This window comes from Triticum urartu, chromosome 5A, assembly GCF_056163025.1.
Source record: "Triticum urartu cultivar PI428250 chromosome 5A, HENAU_Tu73, whole genome shotgun sequence".
Classification (NCBI taxonomy): Eukaryota; Viridiplantae; Streptophyta; class Magnoliopsida; order Poales; family Poaceae; genus Triticum; species Triticum urartu.
The window spans coordinates 496841240-496860086 of NC_141877.1; the positions used below are offsets into that span (position 1 = coordinate 496841240).

At 45.3% G+C, this 18847-nt stretch overlaps 1 protein-coding gene across 1 annotated transcript; it reads right to left on the reverse strand.

The window, feature by feature from the left end:
• Positions 1–16166: 16166 nt before the first annotated feature.
• LOC125556399 (sister chromatid cohesion 1 protein 3-like) lies at positions 16167–18504 on the reverse strand. Its single transcript, XM_048719141.2, has one exon. The coding sequence runs from the start codon at positions 18255–18257 to the stop codon at positions 16350–16352; it is 1908 nt and encodes a 635-aa protein (XP_048575098.2). The 5' UTR covers positions 18258–18504; the 3' UTR covers positions 16167–16349.
• Between the last annotated feature and the right edge of the window lie 343 nt (positions 18505–18847).

Below are 18847 nucleotides of genomic sequence, written 5' to 3' on the forward strand. Positions count from 1 at the left end.
CGGAGTTGGAATAAATGCTTTGATAGTGTGATCAAAGCATTTGGTTTTGTACAGACTTTTGGAGAAGCCTGTATTTACAAGAAAGTGAATGGGAGCTCTGTAGCATTTCTGATATTATATGTGGATGACATATTGCTAATCGGAAATGATATAGAATTTCTGGATAGCATAAAGGGATACTTGAATAAGAGTTTTTTAATGAAAGACCTTGGTGAAACTGCTTACATATTGGGCATTAAGATCTATAGAGATAGATCAAGACGCTTAATTGGACTTTCACAAAGCACGTACCTTGACAAAGTTTTGAAGAAGTTCAAAATGGATCAAGCAAAGAAAGGATTCTTGCCTGTGTTACAAGGTGTGAAGTTGAGTAAGACTCAATGCCTGACCACTGCAGAAGATAGAGAGAAAATGAAAGATGTTCCCTATGCTCTATCATGTATGCAATGCTGTGTACCAGACCTGATGTGTGCCTTGCTATAAGTCTAGCAGGGAGGTACCAAAGTGATCCAGGAGTGTATCACTGGACAGCGGTCAAGAACATTCTGAAATACCTGAAAAGGACTAAGGATATGTTTCTCATATATGGAGGTGACAAAGAGCTCATCGTAAAAGGTTACGTTGATGCAAGCTTTGACACTGATCCAGACGATTCTAAATCGCAAACCGGATACGTGTTTACATTAAACGGTGGAGCTGTCAGTTGGTGCAGTTCTAAACAAAGCGTTGTAGCGGGATCTACATGTGAAGCGGAGTACATAGCTGCTTCAGAAGCAGCAAATGAAGGAGTCTGGATGAAGGAGTTCATATCCGATCTAGGTGTCATACCTAGTGCATCGGGTCCAATGAAAATCTTTTGTGACAATACTGGTGCAATTGCCTTGGCAAAGGAATCCAGATTTCACAAGAGAACCAAGCACATCAAAAGAGGCTTCAATTCCATCCGGGATCTAGTCCAGGCGGGAGACATAGAGATTTGCAAGATACATACGAATCTGAATGTTGCAGACCCGTTGACTAAACCTCTTCAACGAGCAAAACATGATCAGCACCAAGGCTCCATGGGTGTTAGAATCATTACTGTGTAATCTAGATTATTGACTCTAGTGCAAGTGGGAGATTGAAGGAAATATTCCCTAGAGGCAATAATAAAGTTATTATTTATTTCCTTATATCATGATAAATGTTTATTATTCATGCTAGAATTGTATTAACCGGAAACATAATACATGTGTGAATACATAGACAAACAGAGTGTCACTAGTATGCCTCTACTTGACTAGCTTGTTAATCAAAGATGGTTATGTTTCCTAACCATAAACAAAGAGTTGTTATTTGATTAACGGGATCACATCATTAGGTGAATGATCTGATTGACATGACCCATTCCATTAGCTTAGCACCCGATCGTTTAGTATGTTGCTATTGCTTTCTTCATGACTTATACATGTTCCTATGACTATGAGATTATGCAACTCCCGTTTGCCGGAGGAACATTTTGTGTGCTACCAAACGTCACAACGTAAATGGGTGATTATAAAGGTGCTCTACAGGTGTCTCCAAAGGTACATGTTGGGTTGGCGTATTTCGAGATTAGGATTTGTCGCTCAGATTGTCGGAGAGGTATCTCTGGGCCCTCTCGGTAATGCACATCACTTAAGCCTTGCAAGCAATGCAACTAATAAGTTAGTTACAAGATGATGTATTACGGAACGAGTAAAGAGACTTGCCGGTAACGAGATTGAACTAGGTATTGAGATACCGACGATCGAATCTCGGGCAAGTAACATACCGATCAAAGGGAACAGCGTAGGTTGTTATGCGGTCCGACCGATAAAGATCTTCGTAGAATATGTAGGAGCCAATATGAGCATCCAGGTTCCGCTATTGGTTATTGACCGGAGACGTGTCTCGGTCATGTCTACATTGTTCTCGAACCCGTAGGGTCCGCACGCTTAACGTTACGATGACAATTTCATTATGAGTTTATATGTTTTAATGTACCGAAGGTTGTTCGGAGTCCCGGATGTGATCACGGACTTGACGAGGAGTCTCGAAATGGTTGAGACATAAATATTGATATATTGGACGACTATATTTGGACACCAGAAAGGTTGCGGGTGAGATTGGGACAATACCGGATCACCGGGAGGTTATCGGAACCCCCCGGGAGGTATATGGGCCTTATTGGGCCTTAGTGGAAAGGAGGGGAAAGGAGCAAGGGAGGGCCCCCCCAAGCCCAATCCGAATTGGGAGGGGGCCGATCCCCCCCTTTCCTTCCTCCCTCCTTCCTCTTCCTTCCCTCTCCTACTCCTAATAGGAAAAGGGGGAGTCCTACTCCCGGCGGGAGTTGGACTCCCCCCCTTGGGCGCGCCACCCTCCTTGGCCGGCCCCCTCCTCCACTCCTTTATATACGTGGGCAGGGGGGCACCCCATAGACACAACAATTGATCATTGATCTCTTAGCCGTGTGCGGTGCCCCCTCCACCATAATCCTCGATAATATTGTAGCAGTGCTTAGGCGAAGCCCTGCAACGGTAGAACATCAAGATCGTCACCACGCCGTCGTGCTGACGGAACTCTTCCCCGACATTCTGCTGGATCGGAGTCCAGGGATCGTCATCGAGCTGAACGTGTGCTAGAACTCGGAGGTGCCGTAGTTTCGGTGCTTGATCGGTCGGGCCTTGAAGACGTACGACTACATCAACCGCGTTGTGCTAACGCTTCCGCTTTCGGTCTATGAGGGTACGTGGACAACACTCTCCCCTCTCGTTGCTATGCATCACCATGATCTTGCGTGTGCGTAGGAAATTTTTGAAATTGCTACGTTCCCCAACACTAGTGCCACTCAGGACCCTTCACCTACTTCAAATAAGAAGAGAAAGAGGGCATCAGGTTTGACTGAGGAGGACACAATCCAGTGCAGCAACATGACTGATGCTATGCGTGAGATTGCAAGTGCTATCAACAACACTTGCCATGCTGAAACACACCCTGACTTGTACAAGGCTGTCATGGACCTTATTGTGTTTGATCAAAATGATTGCTTGGCTGTTCTAGATTATCTCACAAAGCATAAGGCAAAAGGCCTTAACTTTGTGAAGATGAATGATGAAGTCCGTCAAGCATCGTTCAAACGTATCTTGAAAGCCAATCCTAATCTTCTTTGAGTTCCTGTTAGTCGGTGCTCGTTGAGACTACCCCTTTTGTAATAACTGTTATAAAGTGTATTGCGAATGAGGTTATGTAATATGAATCTACTGATGCAGTACTAGAAATTATGGTTATTATGTCTAATGTAATGTGAACCTAGTGATGCACTGCTACAATTCTGGCTTATTATGTCTTATGTTAATTGTTCAATTTTTTTCTTCACATTATCATCATTCAGATTATGTTGGCATAGTAATGTTTTATTGCTTGAATTGTTTTAATTATCTCATCCAACATAAGGCAAAATATTCGTTCATGCAACATACCTCATGCAGTCTACCAAACACTGTCTCAGCACACCATGTCTTCTCTGATGCAGGCTACCAAACACAGTCTCAGCTCAGCATGCATCAGTACATACATTGCTACCAAACAGCTGTAGTTGCATGTACTCAGCATGTCTAGACTAAGCATGTCCCAAAGGGGAACAACTATGCTAGGGTGGGAATAGCTACCAAACACACCCTAAGAGAGTACCCACGGGGTCAAAGCTGGCCAAACGGGCCGGGCCCGGCCTGCGAGCACGCCAGTACGGCACATGACGGGCCAAGCCCGGCACGCTCTAATCGGGTCGTGCCAGGCACACGACACACCTTGGGCCATGCCTGAGCCTGAAGGCTGGGCACGCGGGCCGGCATGGCACGACCTGTTTACCTTTTTTATTTATATTTTTTTATATAAATGGCATAAGAAACAACCCAATAGGCCAAAATTGGCCCAAATAACAGCCTATTCAGGCCAACAACCTAGCAAACCAACGTGCCTGGTCTGTCGTCGGGCCGGTCTGCATAGCTCCTTAGTCGTACCTGGGCTGGAGTAGGCAACACACTGGCCGACACGGCACGGCCTGACTAATAATCGTGCCACAACGTGTCGAGCCGTGCCAGGCATGGTTAAGATGGGCCGGGCCGACCCGTTTGGCCAGCTCTGCACGGGATACTCAAAGCTCTGTTAGACATCCACCAATCCAAATTCTTTCCCGCGAAAAGGATAGTTGCAACGCACACGGTAATTCTTATTAAATAGAGTACAAAACAAAAGTAACAAATCTCAAACCATTTTAAGATATGTAATTAACATATATTACCTCCGTGTTGTGCCTAGGCATCCACATCTATACAAATTGAAGACAGATAATTTAGGATGGAGGGAGTATGAGTAAGACGACTTCTTCCAAATTAATACCTTTAAGAAAGATTAAACGTCCCTGCGCCATCGTCCGCATGTCCGGTTGGAGACAACATAAACAAGGATTTATATCTTGGTTGCCGAGACTATCGACAAAGGCCAGCACAACAACAAGTAGATAATGTCTTCAACAAAGTAACAACCCAAGTCCGCTACTATTCAACACGATCAATAAAAGATTGTGACAAAAGTTCTCACTTCAGACGTGAAGAAGTGTTCCAATCAACATCTTGACGAAGGACCATTCAATTGTCGCATCCTCCAGTACACCATGCCAAGCCACATATGCACTAGCATATTAGCGGCTTGTCTTCCCACTTAGAACATGGGCACATATATGAAGGGCCACCCATGTCTTGGGATCTAGAGCTAGTTTGGTTCGAGTCCTGGGCTTCATGCCTGGATGAAAACCGCGCCTGGCACTTGCCTGGTAAGTTCGAAATTAATGCCTGGCCAGGCTAGCTTGAGAGCAAGGTGTTTGGTTAGTGTCCTGGGTGTACCTAGCTATTATATTCATATATGTCCATAAATAGCTACTGGCCTACAGCTGCACAAACATACTCCCTCCGTCCCATAATGTAAGACGTTTTTTGACAGTGCCAAAAAACGTCTTACATTATGGGGCGAAGGGAGTACTATTAAAGGCTCCAGGCTCGAGCCAGGCTTCCCATTCTCCACGCCTGGTGCAAGCTAATGATTTTGCCTGGTGTTCCAACCAAGCTAATGGCCATGTTACATACTCTAGGCCAGGCAAGAATTCGACTTCACAGGACACCAACCAAACAGATTTCAGGCATGTCTCGGGCACTCCCCAGGCGAGGCAAAAGTTTGCCAGGTCACAAACCAAACAAACCAGACTAGCCCCTAGCTACTGCCACTCCACACTGATGTGAGGCACACTGCAACATCCCCATACTGTCGGAATTGCTGCTCCAGTGCTAGATGCCAACGAGGATCTGCCGGTGTGACCAAACTCATCAACGCCACATAACCATCCCGTCAATGTTGTTGTTCCGGTGCCAGATGTCGACAAGGAACTGACGATGTGACCCAAACTCATCAGGGTCAGACGTTGCCGCCACAAACGTCACTGTGCAATGTGCAGCTCTCGCACTAGACAAAATCCCCTATGTGTCACAAGCACATCCTGTAGCACATGACCTATCTCGTACTGAGAGGATACCTTATAACCCAGTACCAATAAATTAATCCTTCCTAGTGAGTGTATGGTCAATTCAAGGAGTGCTCCTAATCAGCGCCTTCTCCATCAGTCAAAGAGATCTGACGCTCGCGCACGTACGCTCATGGGCCGACCCAAATTAGAAATTGCGAACGCTGCTAGGAGAACTCGGTCGCTCAAAAAAGGCAGCTTGGTTCGCTTGCCCTGGTTCACTCGGTTTGGTCGGTTCCCATTTGACCGACCGCTGTCGACCGTTGACTTATCAGAAAAGTTCACAAAAAATGAAAAAAAAGTTCATGAAATTGAAAAAAGTTAATGCAAAAAAAACCACAAAAAAGTTCATTAATTTTAAAAGTTAATGATTCTAAAAAGTTCGCTAATTTGGAAAAAAGTTCAAAAAAACTAAGAAAAAGCTAATGGATTTTTAAAAAATTCATGCATTTGAAAAAAGTTCAAGTATTTGAGTGGAAAAGGTTAACAAACTTTAAAAAGGTTCATGAATTTAAAGAAAACATTCATAAAAAATAAAAAAAGGTTCATGAATTGGAGAAGAGTTAAGGAAAAACGTTCATGAATTTCAAGAAATTTTCGAATTTGAAAAAAGTTCATGTATATGAAAAAAGGGAAAATAAATAAAAATGAAAAAGACAACAGAAAAAGGAATACAAAAAAGTATAAACTAAAAAAGACCCGGGCAAAACAATAGAAATGAAAACATACGGCGCACAAGCTTCCCAAAACCAGGCCAGAAGGAAGCTTCCCAAAACCGGGCCAGAAGGAAGCTTCCCAAAATAAGAAGGACGAGGTCCGGACCAGATTGCAAAGTACTCTAGATAGGCCAACCTTTAAATGAATGAAACGATTGAAGGGGTGTGCTGGTTTGTGGATAGTACTAAGAGTGGCACATAAAACCCCAAATAGTATCGACGCAATTCACGCGTGTGCAGTATAATTTCCCGAGTCGCCGCAGAAGGCGTGTACACACCAAGGCTTGAAACAACAGCCCATAAACGCAACGTTGGGGAGGGGCTTGCTGCGGTGGGCGCTACTAGTTTTTTGTTGGAAAAGGGGAAACACACACACTTTTGGGCCGGTCCATGCGAGGGGCTAGATATCCCCAACTTTTTATTTCGTTTTTTTTGCCTTTTTTCTTATCTAAAATAATACTCCCTCCATTCCATAATGTAGTGCTTCCTCTATCCCCGTGCTTCAACTTTGACCGTAAATTTAACTACCAAGACCGATTGAAGCAAAAATTATATCAGTGAATTCGTATTCGAAAGAAGTTTTCAATTATATAATTTTTTCTCCCGCCGCAGTTGGTCTCGTTGGTTAAATTTATGGTCAAAGTTGGACCTCGGAAAGCGCGGGCGCACTATATTTTGGAATTGAGGGAGTATAGGATTTAGAAAAAAATCAAAATAAAAAAACGGATTTCAGAAAATGTTTAAGAAATCATAAAAGGCTCAAGGATTCAGAAAAAATGTTTGGGATTTCAAAAAGGAGTTCCGTATATTTAATGATAACCATGATTTTTAAAAATGTTCGTGAATGTAAAAAATGTTCACAAAAATACAAAATTGTTTGTTATTTAGAAAAAAGGCCGTCAATTCATAAAACGTTTGCTGATTAAAAACTGTTCATGCATTTCAAAAAATGTTTGTCAAACAAACAAATGTTCATGATTTTTTTTTTAAAAATGTGCATTGATTCCAAAACAATCCATGACTTACAAAAAATGTGCAAAATTTTATTTGATAAAAATTTGTACAATGCTAATGAATTCAAAATATGCACTTGATTTCAAGATTGTTCTTTTTGTCTCAAATTTGTAAAAAAGTGTTCATGATTTGGTAAAAATCTTTGCTAATTCAGAAAAAGCTAATGACTTCAAAACATGTTCTTGATTTCAAGAAAATGTTCACGAATTTGAAAATCATGATCACAAAACAAAAAGGTAAAAGGTAAAAAAGAAACATGAAAAAGAAAAGAAAAATTAAATGAAAGGAAAAAACATGGGGAAAAGAAAAGAAAAAAAGAAATTAAAAAAGGAACAAAAAGAAAAAAACAAATGAAAACATACACTCAAAAGAAAAATCCCTTCCGGGGAAGGTTCTACAACCTCCCCAATACGGGGAAGGAGCTAGTTGGGCTAGCCCAAACTGAGTTCCTAGCGGGGAGCGGGGAGGTGCGGCATAGTGATCGCTAATCAGCAACCTACGCCTCAAATAGGGTTGGCCTGCTGCGGCATAGTGAAAATTGGAGCACTTTTAAATTCATGAAATGGAGCCCAAGTCAGTTTCGGAGGAGCGTCCTCAAGCTCGATGCCTATTTAGTGCTTCAGGCGTCAGTTACATTGTTGCCGTCAATTCATAAAACGTTTGCTGATTAAAAACTGTTCATGCATTTCAAAAAATGTTTGTCAAACAAACAAATGTTCATGATTTTTTTTTAAAAATGTGCATTGATTCCAAAACAATCCATGACTTACAAAAAATGTGCAAAATTTTATTTGATAAAAATTTGTACAATGCTAATGAATTCAAAATATGCACTTGATTTCAAGATTGTTCTTTTTGTCTCAAATTTGTAAAAAAGTGTTCATGATTTGGTAAAAATCTTTGCTAATTCAGAAAAAGCTAATGACTTCAAAACATGTTCTTGATTTCAAGAAAATGTTCACGAATTTGAAAATCATGATCACAAAACAAAAAGGTAAAAGGTAAAAAAGAAACATGAAAAAGAAAAGAAAAATTAAATGAAAGGAAAAAACATGGGGAAAAGAAAAGAAAAAAAGAAATTAAAAAAGGAACAAAAAGAAAAAACAAATGAAAACATACACTCAAAAGAAAAATCCCTTCCGGGGAAGGTTCTACAACCTCCCCAATACGGGGAAGGAGCTAGTTGGGCTAGCCCAAACTGAGTTCCTAGCGGGGAGCGGGGAGGTGCGGCATAGTGATCGCTAATCAGCAACCTACGCCTCAAATAGGGTTGGCCTGCTGCGGCACAGTGAAAATTGGAGCACTTTTAAATTCATGAAATGGAGCCCAAGTCAGTTTCGGAGGAGCGTCCTCAAGCTCGATGCCTATTTAGTGCTTCAGGCGTCAGTTACATTATTGCCGGTAACTGGAGCACCCCCTTAGTTCCTTATGGCTAGCGAACTAGGCCGGCCCAAATCACATACTCCCATCACCGGTTTGGGGGAGCTCCCGGACAGGTCGCTGGTGCCCAATGCACCTCTTTATTGGGCCAGCCCGCAAAAGAAAAGCGCAGTGAACAAAACACCAGAAAAATGAAAAAACGTCTGCACCAGGATTCGAACTCGGATTGCCCCATCGTTATTAAAGATGGGCTAACCACTAGAACCGTTGAAGAATTGTGATTGTTTCACTCTATAAGAACAAGTGTGTCCGCGCTATAACTTAGATTTGTTTAAACGTGAATTTGAAAAAGTTCATCGACTTCGCGACAAAAGTTCATCATTTTAGAAGAAAAAGCTCACAAACTTTAAAAAACTTCATCATTTTTTAAGAAAAGTTCACAAACTGAAAAATGGTTCATCAGTTATGAAAAAAGTTTATGCAAATGTGAAAAAAGTTCATCAATTTCGAAAAAGAAATCATCAATATTGAAAAAGGTTCATCGATTTTGACAAAAAATCATCGACTTTGAAAATTAGTTCACCGTTTTTGAAAAAAAGTTCACAAATTTGAAGACAAAAATCATCAAATTTGAAAAAAAATCATCGAATTTGAAAAAAGTTCATCAAATTTGAAAAAGTTCATCGAATTGGAAAAAAATCATCAAAAAATGAAAATAGTTCATTGGTTTGTAGAGAGAAAGTTCATCGACTTCTAAAAAAGTTCATTGAATATGAAAAAGGTTCATTGAAATTTGAAAAATAATTCATCAACTTTTAGAGAAAAGTTCATCAATTTCGCAGAAAAAGAAAAGGAAAAATGAAAGAAGGAAAGGAAAGTAAAAGTAATAAAAGAATGTGGAATTTGAAATATATCAGATGAAGTTGAGTGGTGGGGTGGTTAGTGCATTCCGCTCCGCAAGCAATTCTTTTGCGTTTTTAGAAAACAGAAGAAAACAAATACATAGATACTGAAACAGATGAATGGGCCAGCCCACCTAACGCGGCTGCCGGCGCCGGTTAGGAAAATTGCCCTTAACCGGCGCCTGCACTGCCGAATAGGGTTGGCCCCATTTGATGAACCTTCCAGAAGATTCCCTTAGGGTTTTGTTTGTGCTGGGTTCTTATGCTTTTCGTGTGTCACCGGTTTTTGTTTAGTTTTAGTTAATTTTCCCTTTCCTTTTCTTTTTTCTTACTAATTTATAATTTATAAAGTTTGTGAATGTTTCCAAATTCGCAACATATTTTTTCAAATTCATGAATAATTTTCAAATTAAGGTTTTTTCTAATCCATGTACCTGTCTAAATTTGGTGATTTTTTACAATTTTTTATTTTATTCAAATTCACGATTTTTTTCTGCATTTACTGAATTTTTCGAAAAATTGTGCCTTTTCCAATTTGATGAACCTTTTCTAAATCTTGTGAACTTTTCACAAACTGCGTTAACTGTTTTTTGAAGTCGTGAAGTTTTTCAAATTCATGAACTTTTTTTAATTCCTTTTTTCTGAAAATTTTGCATTTTTCCGTAAAAGTGAATGGTCAACCGTTCAAACCGCACCGGTCAACAACTGTGAACCGAGCGACCAGGGGAATGAACGTGTTGTGAGCGAGGTGAACATGGTTGATATTAAACATTCTGCCACTAATATGCAACTCCTGCTCATTCCCGATTATGTTAACCAGCTAAGATTTTGCTGTCATGTTCTTGCCAAATACAGTAATAGTTAACGATCATGAGCAAGGGGAGCAGATATTGAACTGCTGAAGAGAAGCCTCAAAATGAAATTAGTGTTTATGACTAGGTGGAGCAGGCACTAAACTGATGAAGGAGTGAAGCCTGAAAACGAACAAAATGATTAAATGTCCCAGAAACTCAGGACCAAAGGTTTCTAACGTTGAGTAGCGGAAGTAGCGGAATGTGAAGCGAGGTTCAGTCTCCTGTGCGGAGAGAGCCGATGGAGCTCAGGTGCCAAACCAAATGGTGATGCTTCTCCGTTTCCTGTGAAGCGAGGTTCAGTCTCCTGTGCATCTGCATTTCCTGGAGGTGCATCCACGTCACTAGCATTTGCATCCTCGTCACAAACATTTTTGGCAACATCGGCAGAGTCAGCATCAGAGTCACTCACACGAGGATAGGCCCCCGAGCAAGCTTTATGGAGGTCAGTACACATTCCATGCACCAAAGGTTTGGAGAAGAAGCTGTCCTTTTGGTTCATCATGTTGAATCTCCACATTTCCAGTGCTGTAAGGGGTGCTATCTTCTTCGTGCGGACCAGCTCACCTAGCTCATCGCCATCAATTTATTTCGCCATATAGGCAATGGAGAGCATTTCTTCATCGTCGAGTATGATTCCTCTCTTCTTCTGTATCACACTCGGCGTTCTCTTTCTCCTGTTATCTTGGAGGTGAGATGGAGATGTTACCTTGCAAGCTTTATGAAGATCACTACACATTCCTTGCACCAAAGGTTCGGACAAGAAGATGTCCTTTTGGCTCATCATGTTGAATCTCCACAAATCTAGTGCTGTAAGGGGTGCTACCTTCTTCCGGCGGACCAGCTTACCTAGCTCATCACCATCGATTTGTTTTGCCATATAGGCAAGGGAGAGCGTTTCTTCATCGTCGAGTACGGGTCTGGTCTTGTTCTTCTCTTGTACATTCTGCCTTCTCTTTCGCTTGCTATCTTGAACTACTCGAGGTGGAGACGGTTCAAGGGTAAATGCCAGTACCGAGATTCCAGTGCCACCTGCTGGTTCTTCATCTTCAGTAGGACCATGGCCTCTTGGTGCGTTGGGAATGGATGCCCCAAGCAAAGACCCTCTACATATAACAGGGTATAAAGACGAGTACATCTCCCGTGGCGGGGTAACCTTTCCTATGAATGGCGGCGACGGATCTTTGTCCATGGGGTCATCACTTGCATCCTCATCAAGAGATGTTGGCTCTGCGAGTAAATAGCATAAAACTACTACTTTATGAGTTAGGGTTTTAAAAAACTACCAGTTTTTAATTTTTCTCAGATAACTACCAAGTTAAGGGTAAGCTGTTTCAAAAAACCCAAATGACCGTTGTTTAAAAATTAAACCTGTTTATGACAGGTCGGGCCCGCACCTAAACAATCTGTCTGTTTGACCGTGTGTTTGACCGTTAACTAACATGTAGGGCCCACATGTAAGCTTCCTCTTCCTCTTCCCTTTCTTCTTCCTCTCTTCCTGAGCCCTCTAGCTCTTCTCTCCTCTCCTCTCCTCCGGTGATATCTCTCCCGAGCCGGCGACCCTCTCTCCTCCCTAGCAGGTGACCTCCCATCCCCTCCGTAGCCGGCGAAGACCCTCCCCTCCCTTCCCTTCCCCAACCTCCTCATGGCCGTGGTACGAGCTCGCCGAAGCTCCAGGTGTTGGAGGTGGCGACGAGGAGGCATGACAGAGGCCGTACGAAGCTCGAGGGCCTTCCGGCGGCCGTGCCAGAGTCCGGCCTCGTCCGCGGCAGTGGGAGGCGCGCGCTCCAGCAGCAGCGCATGACATCTGCGTCGTCGTCAACAGCGAGCTCGAGGAGGCCGGCAAAGGCGTCAACGGCGGCCGCAGGTGTGGTTCTTGGCCATCTCGGCGACGACGGCCGCTGGATTCTTCTTGTGCGTGGCGGCGGACGCATAACCGACGGAAGGGGCAAGGCAGAGCGCCATGGCCAAGAGCAGCGGCCGGCAAGGAGTGGACCCAGCCCGTCGCCCGCCGGAGAAGCACCTCCTTCGCGCCGAGCAAAGCGGTGGCGCCTCCTTCCACCTGGCCCGTGACCTGGCCGCCGGCGAGCTGCCGGCGCCGTCGGGCGCGTCTTCTCCTTATCGGGACCCGATTGCTTTTTTTGAAAAAAATCAGGGACCCGATTGCTTTTTTTAAGAAAACTTAGGGACCTTATTGCTTTTCCATTTTTTACAGAATATGGGCCCCACATGTAAGTTAACGGTCAAACTAAACAGTCAAACAAACGGCTATCTTACGTGCGGGCCCCAGCTGTCATAATCATGATCAATTGATAAACACTCGGCGATTTGTGTCTTTTGAAACAGCCGACCCCTGACTTGGTAGTTATCTGAGAAAAATTAAAAACTGGTAGTTTTTTGGAACCCTAGCCCGTAAAGTAGTAGTTTTATGCTATTTGCTCTGGCTCTGCTCTTCCATCCTCATCAAGCGTGACCGTCACATACTCTTCTCCACGCAGGGTGATCTGACTCTGATCAGAGGTTCCACGACCACACGGGTGGTTCACCTTCCATGAGTAGATCCGTACGAGCCCTAGGAGGAGATGCCCTGATCGCCTCAGCGCGATCAGGAGCTCGGGGGACACGACGCACACGGCATAGGAGGGGGTGTTGACGCCGTCGATCTGCGTCGTGTTGACGTCCTGCTTGCGCTCGAGGTCCGCGGAGATCCATACTGCGCCCAGCGGGCTCCTCCGAGCAAGGACCCAATCGGAGTTAAACATTTTAGCTGTGGGGAGGGATAGAGTCATAGAGATGGGGGGCTCGGCGTCGGGCTAGGGCTTGGTTGCGGCGGGGGAAATGGCGGCAGAGAGGGCGTGGAGATGAGATTCGATTGGAATTGCTTCGGGGGGAAAGCGCGCGCGCTCCTCGGCACCCGAACATGCATGCCACCGGGTTCAGTGCCGCGTGTGACGGCGTAATCGGTTTGTGTAGTACAAGAGTCAGATTTGGTAGTAGTGATAATAATACTGACCAATTTATATGAAACAAAAAAGAAAAAGAAAAACAAGACCGATGCTACGCGTCGCGTTGTTCGCTTTGTTCTTTCCCAGAAGAATTTCCCGCCAGCACCACCGTCTCCGCCATCGCAACACCCTCGCTCATGGTGGCCCCCATCGCAGAGTGGAACATAGACATTGTTGCAGTCGATGCCATTCAACATTTCAGCATCTTCGTCATTGCGGCCGTCGCAGCATCACCGAGGTTGTAGTTGTCGACGCGCATCATCTCAGACACTGCTGCAACCCCCGACACGACAACCTGACATTGGCTTGCAGCATCGCTAGCGACAACGCCTACTTGCAACAATGAGATGGTCGGCTTCGACCTCCTGAGTCTTGACTCACATGAGCGGTTGTGGTGGTCGCCATGAGAGGCCTCTCTGTTTATTCGGCTTGGCAAACAGAGATGGAGAACGGGAAAGAGAGAAGGAATGTGCAAAGGAGAGGTGAATAGATAAGGTTGGGAGAGGCAACAATGGGCGGCACCCAGCAGGGACACATGCACATGTCATGCGGCGGAGGGGAGACATTTGTTGACTGAGTTTTAGCGTTGTCCAAGAAAAAGTAGATGCAGACGTGCCTCAGGAGGAGGTGCGCTGATAGCGTGAGCGCGATGGGGACCTCAGGGTCCATTATGGACACGGCGTAGGAAGGGGCATCGACGCCATTAATCTGCACCATGTCGATGACCTTGCGCTTGAATATCCGTGTGATTGGAGGTCGGAGTGAATAGGCACCGTGTGTACTAGTGTATTTAGAGAAGGCAAGCCTTTTCTCCGGGTTTTTGTCTCGTCCACCTAAGTGTTTATCCTATATGACATTCCTAAGCTAGCGTCATTATACATGCTCTGATGTGGTACATGAAAAAGTGAATCCACCAACCGGCAGCAACAGGATGGAAGGGATATCCCTGAAAGGAAAACGGGGTGCTGGAGATGGGGAAGTGCTGGTGGCGGCATGGCGTTTCCTTGGCCATTGTACTGATGCGTTCGAAGCTGGAGGCCTGTCAGTTATGGAGGGTATTTAGCTTGCCTTGCAGCACATCAGTCAGCGCTGGTTCTGCAATCTGACACCACTGTGCGCAAGCATTACAAAGTACAGAGCTGAATAGGTCGCAGGCCAGCCAGTTTCATCATCAGAGAACTGAAGAGGTTGTTTCAGAGTAGTACCAGGAGCGGCTACTAAACAAGATTGAACAAATAGGGCTATAGATGGGTTAGCAAATTTTGCTCGGCTTCTCGAAGTGCAAACTCTTAGTTTTTCAGTCACCACACTGTATCTCAGCAGCAATTGCTGACGATTGTAAATAAAGCTCCCTTTTCTGCGCAAACAAAATGTCCAAGATCAAGAATCCTGAGATGAATACCGTGGCAGCAACCTAACACGAGTGTGGTTATTTCTCGACCAGGTGTATGGTCATGATCTGCGCTGGCTCCACTTCATGCTATTTCCTTTTTGGGTTGCAAGGGGAAAGCATTTTTTTTAGAATCACCGGGGGAGGAGCCCCTTCGCCTGAATATATTGCTCAAAGTGGCCATAATGCCAGGAGAGTGATCCAGTTTATAAGGAAAACCGGATCGAAAACCTTAACAAATTGATCCCGTTTATGAGAAAAACCGAGCCGAAAACCAGACAAGTAACAAGTGTTACAAGAAAAGGAGAGGAACATGACGCCCAACATAAGGCAAGACCTAGCTAGCAAACTAACAAGACCAGGTAGATGAGGGGTGCGTCCAGGGATCACAATACCAAGACTCTACAAGCAACCAAACACACCGCACCGGCGTGCGTATCAAACCCCACAGCACAACAAAGGAGCATCCACAATCAACGAGTGCCAACGCTTAGCACGAACCTTGACTGAGAGCTCCGCCACGGAAGTTCAAGACGATTAGCAAGTTGGGGAGGCGTCATTGCGTCGTCATTGAACAAAGGTGAACCAAGACGAGACCAAGAGCTCGAGGCTCGCCTCAACAGAACAGGGTCTTGAGCATGCATAGTAGCAGGCCGGAGACCACACATAGGACAACCGAAGAGAAACACCTGAAGAAGAACACACTACCCTCAGTCCTGAGCAGGCCACACCACCACCACCACGCGAACCACCCTCAACCAGACGCAACAACTGAAGCCGTCGTTTGGGTCTCCAAGATGACGCCTCCAAGGAGGTAGTGTTGTCAAGGACACAACACCGCCATCCGATCCGGCAAGCCCGATCTTAGTTTTCAGCCGGAGACCACAAAGCAAGGTATTGTAGGTGCTGGAGCTCCACAACGGCACCTCCTGCAAGGAAGACGTCCATAGACGTCGTTGCCACCGGCATCGACATAGTCGATGCAGGGTTCTCACTCGGACATTTTACTTTATCAAATCAAATCGATCTTATTATTTGGGCGGACGACTTGAAATACATATATGATTTTTTCTGAAGTTTCTGACTATCATGTAGTGAAAACCATATCTAGAGAACGCTAGGAATACCCATCCAGATGTCGAAAAATAAAAATAAATGCATTGCCCTAATTTTTTTTCATAAACCCTTTGCCCCAGCTCACTCTCTGATCATGCCGGGTTGCTGATTACCCGCTCTACATGTATCTTTTTCTAATGTGTCGTTTCCCACTTTGAAGTGAACTGACCCATTGTTGTCTGCTGGTGCTCAGGATAAAACTAAATGCAAGACAAACACCTTCAGCACCATTCACACTAGCTTTGCCAGAATCGACACAAATGGAGATACACAACAAATATTACAGGAAGATTAGGATAAGGTGTAAATAACATGGCAATATCCACACACTGGTATGCCGTATGCCTAAGACACTGTTACGGTATATCGAAACACTAAACTTACGATAAACCAATTTAGGTATTCAAAGTTTCGAGAGCGAGGGTCTAACTGAAACTGAAATGTCACCATACGCCTCTTCCTGACACACGTCAATATAATCGTAACTCTTCAGGGCCAACGTCTCGAAGAACATGCTCGCAGCTTGCTTCCTTGTCCTCCCGTCCAAGATTATGCTCAAACTGAATTTCCCTCGCTGCTGGTCCTCTGATGTGGCTGAGGACATCATGCCTTTGTAGAACTTGGCGGCAGCCCTTGTCCTAGTAGACATGCTGCTCAGTCCTGTGGCACCGGTATCCGCACTAGATGCCACGCTAGGGGTGTTCATGAGGCCTGGAATCTCTGGCATGTCTTCATCGAGGTAGTCGTCGCCGAAAGGGAACTGAGACCCGTTAGGATCAGATTCACGGGTGTTTTGTCCAGGTGTTGCATAGCTGCCAGTAGCGGTAGCACTAGTTCCTCCAAGTCCAGACCGTGGGGTTTTGATGAAAGGACTGTCATCTTCTTCTCTTACTGTAAATAGATCCATTTGCGGGGAGGAGAACCGAGGGTTCTCAACTGCCGAATGATCAAATGGCGTCGCTTCTCCGTTTGGTGGAGACATTGGGGTGACGTGAGGCTCAGGTTCCTGTGAAGACATTGGGGTCACGTGAGGCTCAGGCTCATGTGTATCTGCAGTTCTTGGAGGTGCATCCCCGTCACCAATGTTTGCAGCATCAGCATCAGCATCAGAGTCACTCACACGAGGGTAGTTCCTCTCGCAAGCTTTCTGAAGGTCGGTACACATTCCTTGTACCAAAGGTTCAGAGAGTAAGCTGTCCTTTTGCCTTATCCTGTTGAATCTCCACGTATCCAGTGCTGTATGGGGCAGTGGCTTCCTCCTGCGGACCAGCCTTTGCAAGTCATCGCCATCGACTTGCGACCTCATATCGTCGTTGGAGAGCACTACTATTTCGTCGATTCTCGGGTTCTCTTGTGCATTATTCTGCGCTCTCTTTCTCTTGTTACCTTGAACTGGAGGCGGAGATGGTTCAAGGATAAATGCTGCAGCTGGTACCAGGGTTCCAGTGCCGACTGGTTCTTCATCTTCTTCCATAGGAATAGGATCATGGCTGACACCTGTTGGTAGATCTGGAATGGATTTCCCAGGCAAAGACGATCCTCTAACAGGGGACAAAGATGAGCATATTGCCAGTGGTGTGGTAACCTTCTCCATGAAAGGCGACGGATCTTCGTCCATGGGGTCAGTGCCAGTGTCATCAGTAATCCTTGTCACACTCTCGGGCGCTCGGCGCAATATTTCCGGCAAATCTTGGTGCCCATTGGTATGAAAACTGTCCCGGGGTGGAAGATCTACAGAAACTGCATCCTCTGGAAACGGGGGGAATATTGTCCCCTCCTCTTGTGGCTCAGGCTCAAAGCGCAAGGATCGACAGGCAGGAGACGGCCCGTCCTCATCAAGGGTGACCATCACATACTGTTCTCCAGGCAAGGTGATCTCATCGGCAGCCCTCCGGTGGTTGTCCGGAGACTCAATCAGAAGGATCGCGTCGTCCAGGTTCCAGTCGTCCAGGCTGAAGGTCGCCGGCAGCGAGATGGCCGCGAAGGGGGCGCGGTCGGCGTCGGGCGGCAGGTCGATGTCCGGCCGAGCGGGGGCCAAGGCGGCGGCGGTTCTGATGGCGCTCAGCATGCGGTTGCAGTCCTGGAAGAGGTGGTTCACCTTCCACGAGTAGATGCGGACGAGGCCCAGGAGGAGGTGCGCCGACAGCCGGAGCGCGATGGGCACCTCGGGGTCCATTATGGACTCGGCGTAGGAGGGGACGTCGACGCCGTCGATCTGCGTCCGGTTGACGGCCTTGCGCTCCAGGTGCGCGGCGATCCACACCGTGCCCAGCGGGCTCTTCCGAGCCAGGACGGAGTGGGAGTAGAACATTGCCGCGGCGGCGTAGGGCGCGCGGGCCGTCGTGGTGTGGCGGGGGCGGGCTAGGGTTTGGTGGCCGCGGCGGCAGAGATGGCGGGCAGGAAGACGATCGAGACGGGATTGGGATTGTTTTATGGGTGGAAGTTATTTGTAACCGTGCCGGCCATGTAGCCGTCTGGTGGACGGACGAGGCGTCCGAGGGAAGGTACATGATGCATCCTTTCCTCCAATTTCCACTCGTGATCTCAGTGCTGGTATCTTCCCTAATAAGGTATTTAAGTATTCCTAAATCTTTCTATATTCATATATCTACACTGTACTCCTGTTTTGTTTACGTGAAAACTTACTATCTACTCTGTCAGTTCCTAAATATTTGTCTTTCTAGTTCTAGTGATTTCAACACGTAATTACGTACGGAGCAAAATAAATGAATCTACACTATAATATATCTATATACATCCGTACGTGGTAGTTCATTTGAAATCTCTAAAAAGACAAATATTTAGGAACATAAAAAGTATTCATTTTCAATTATGGTAGTACAACGGACAATAGAAATAATAAAAATTACATCAAAATACGTAGACCACGCGCCGCTGTCA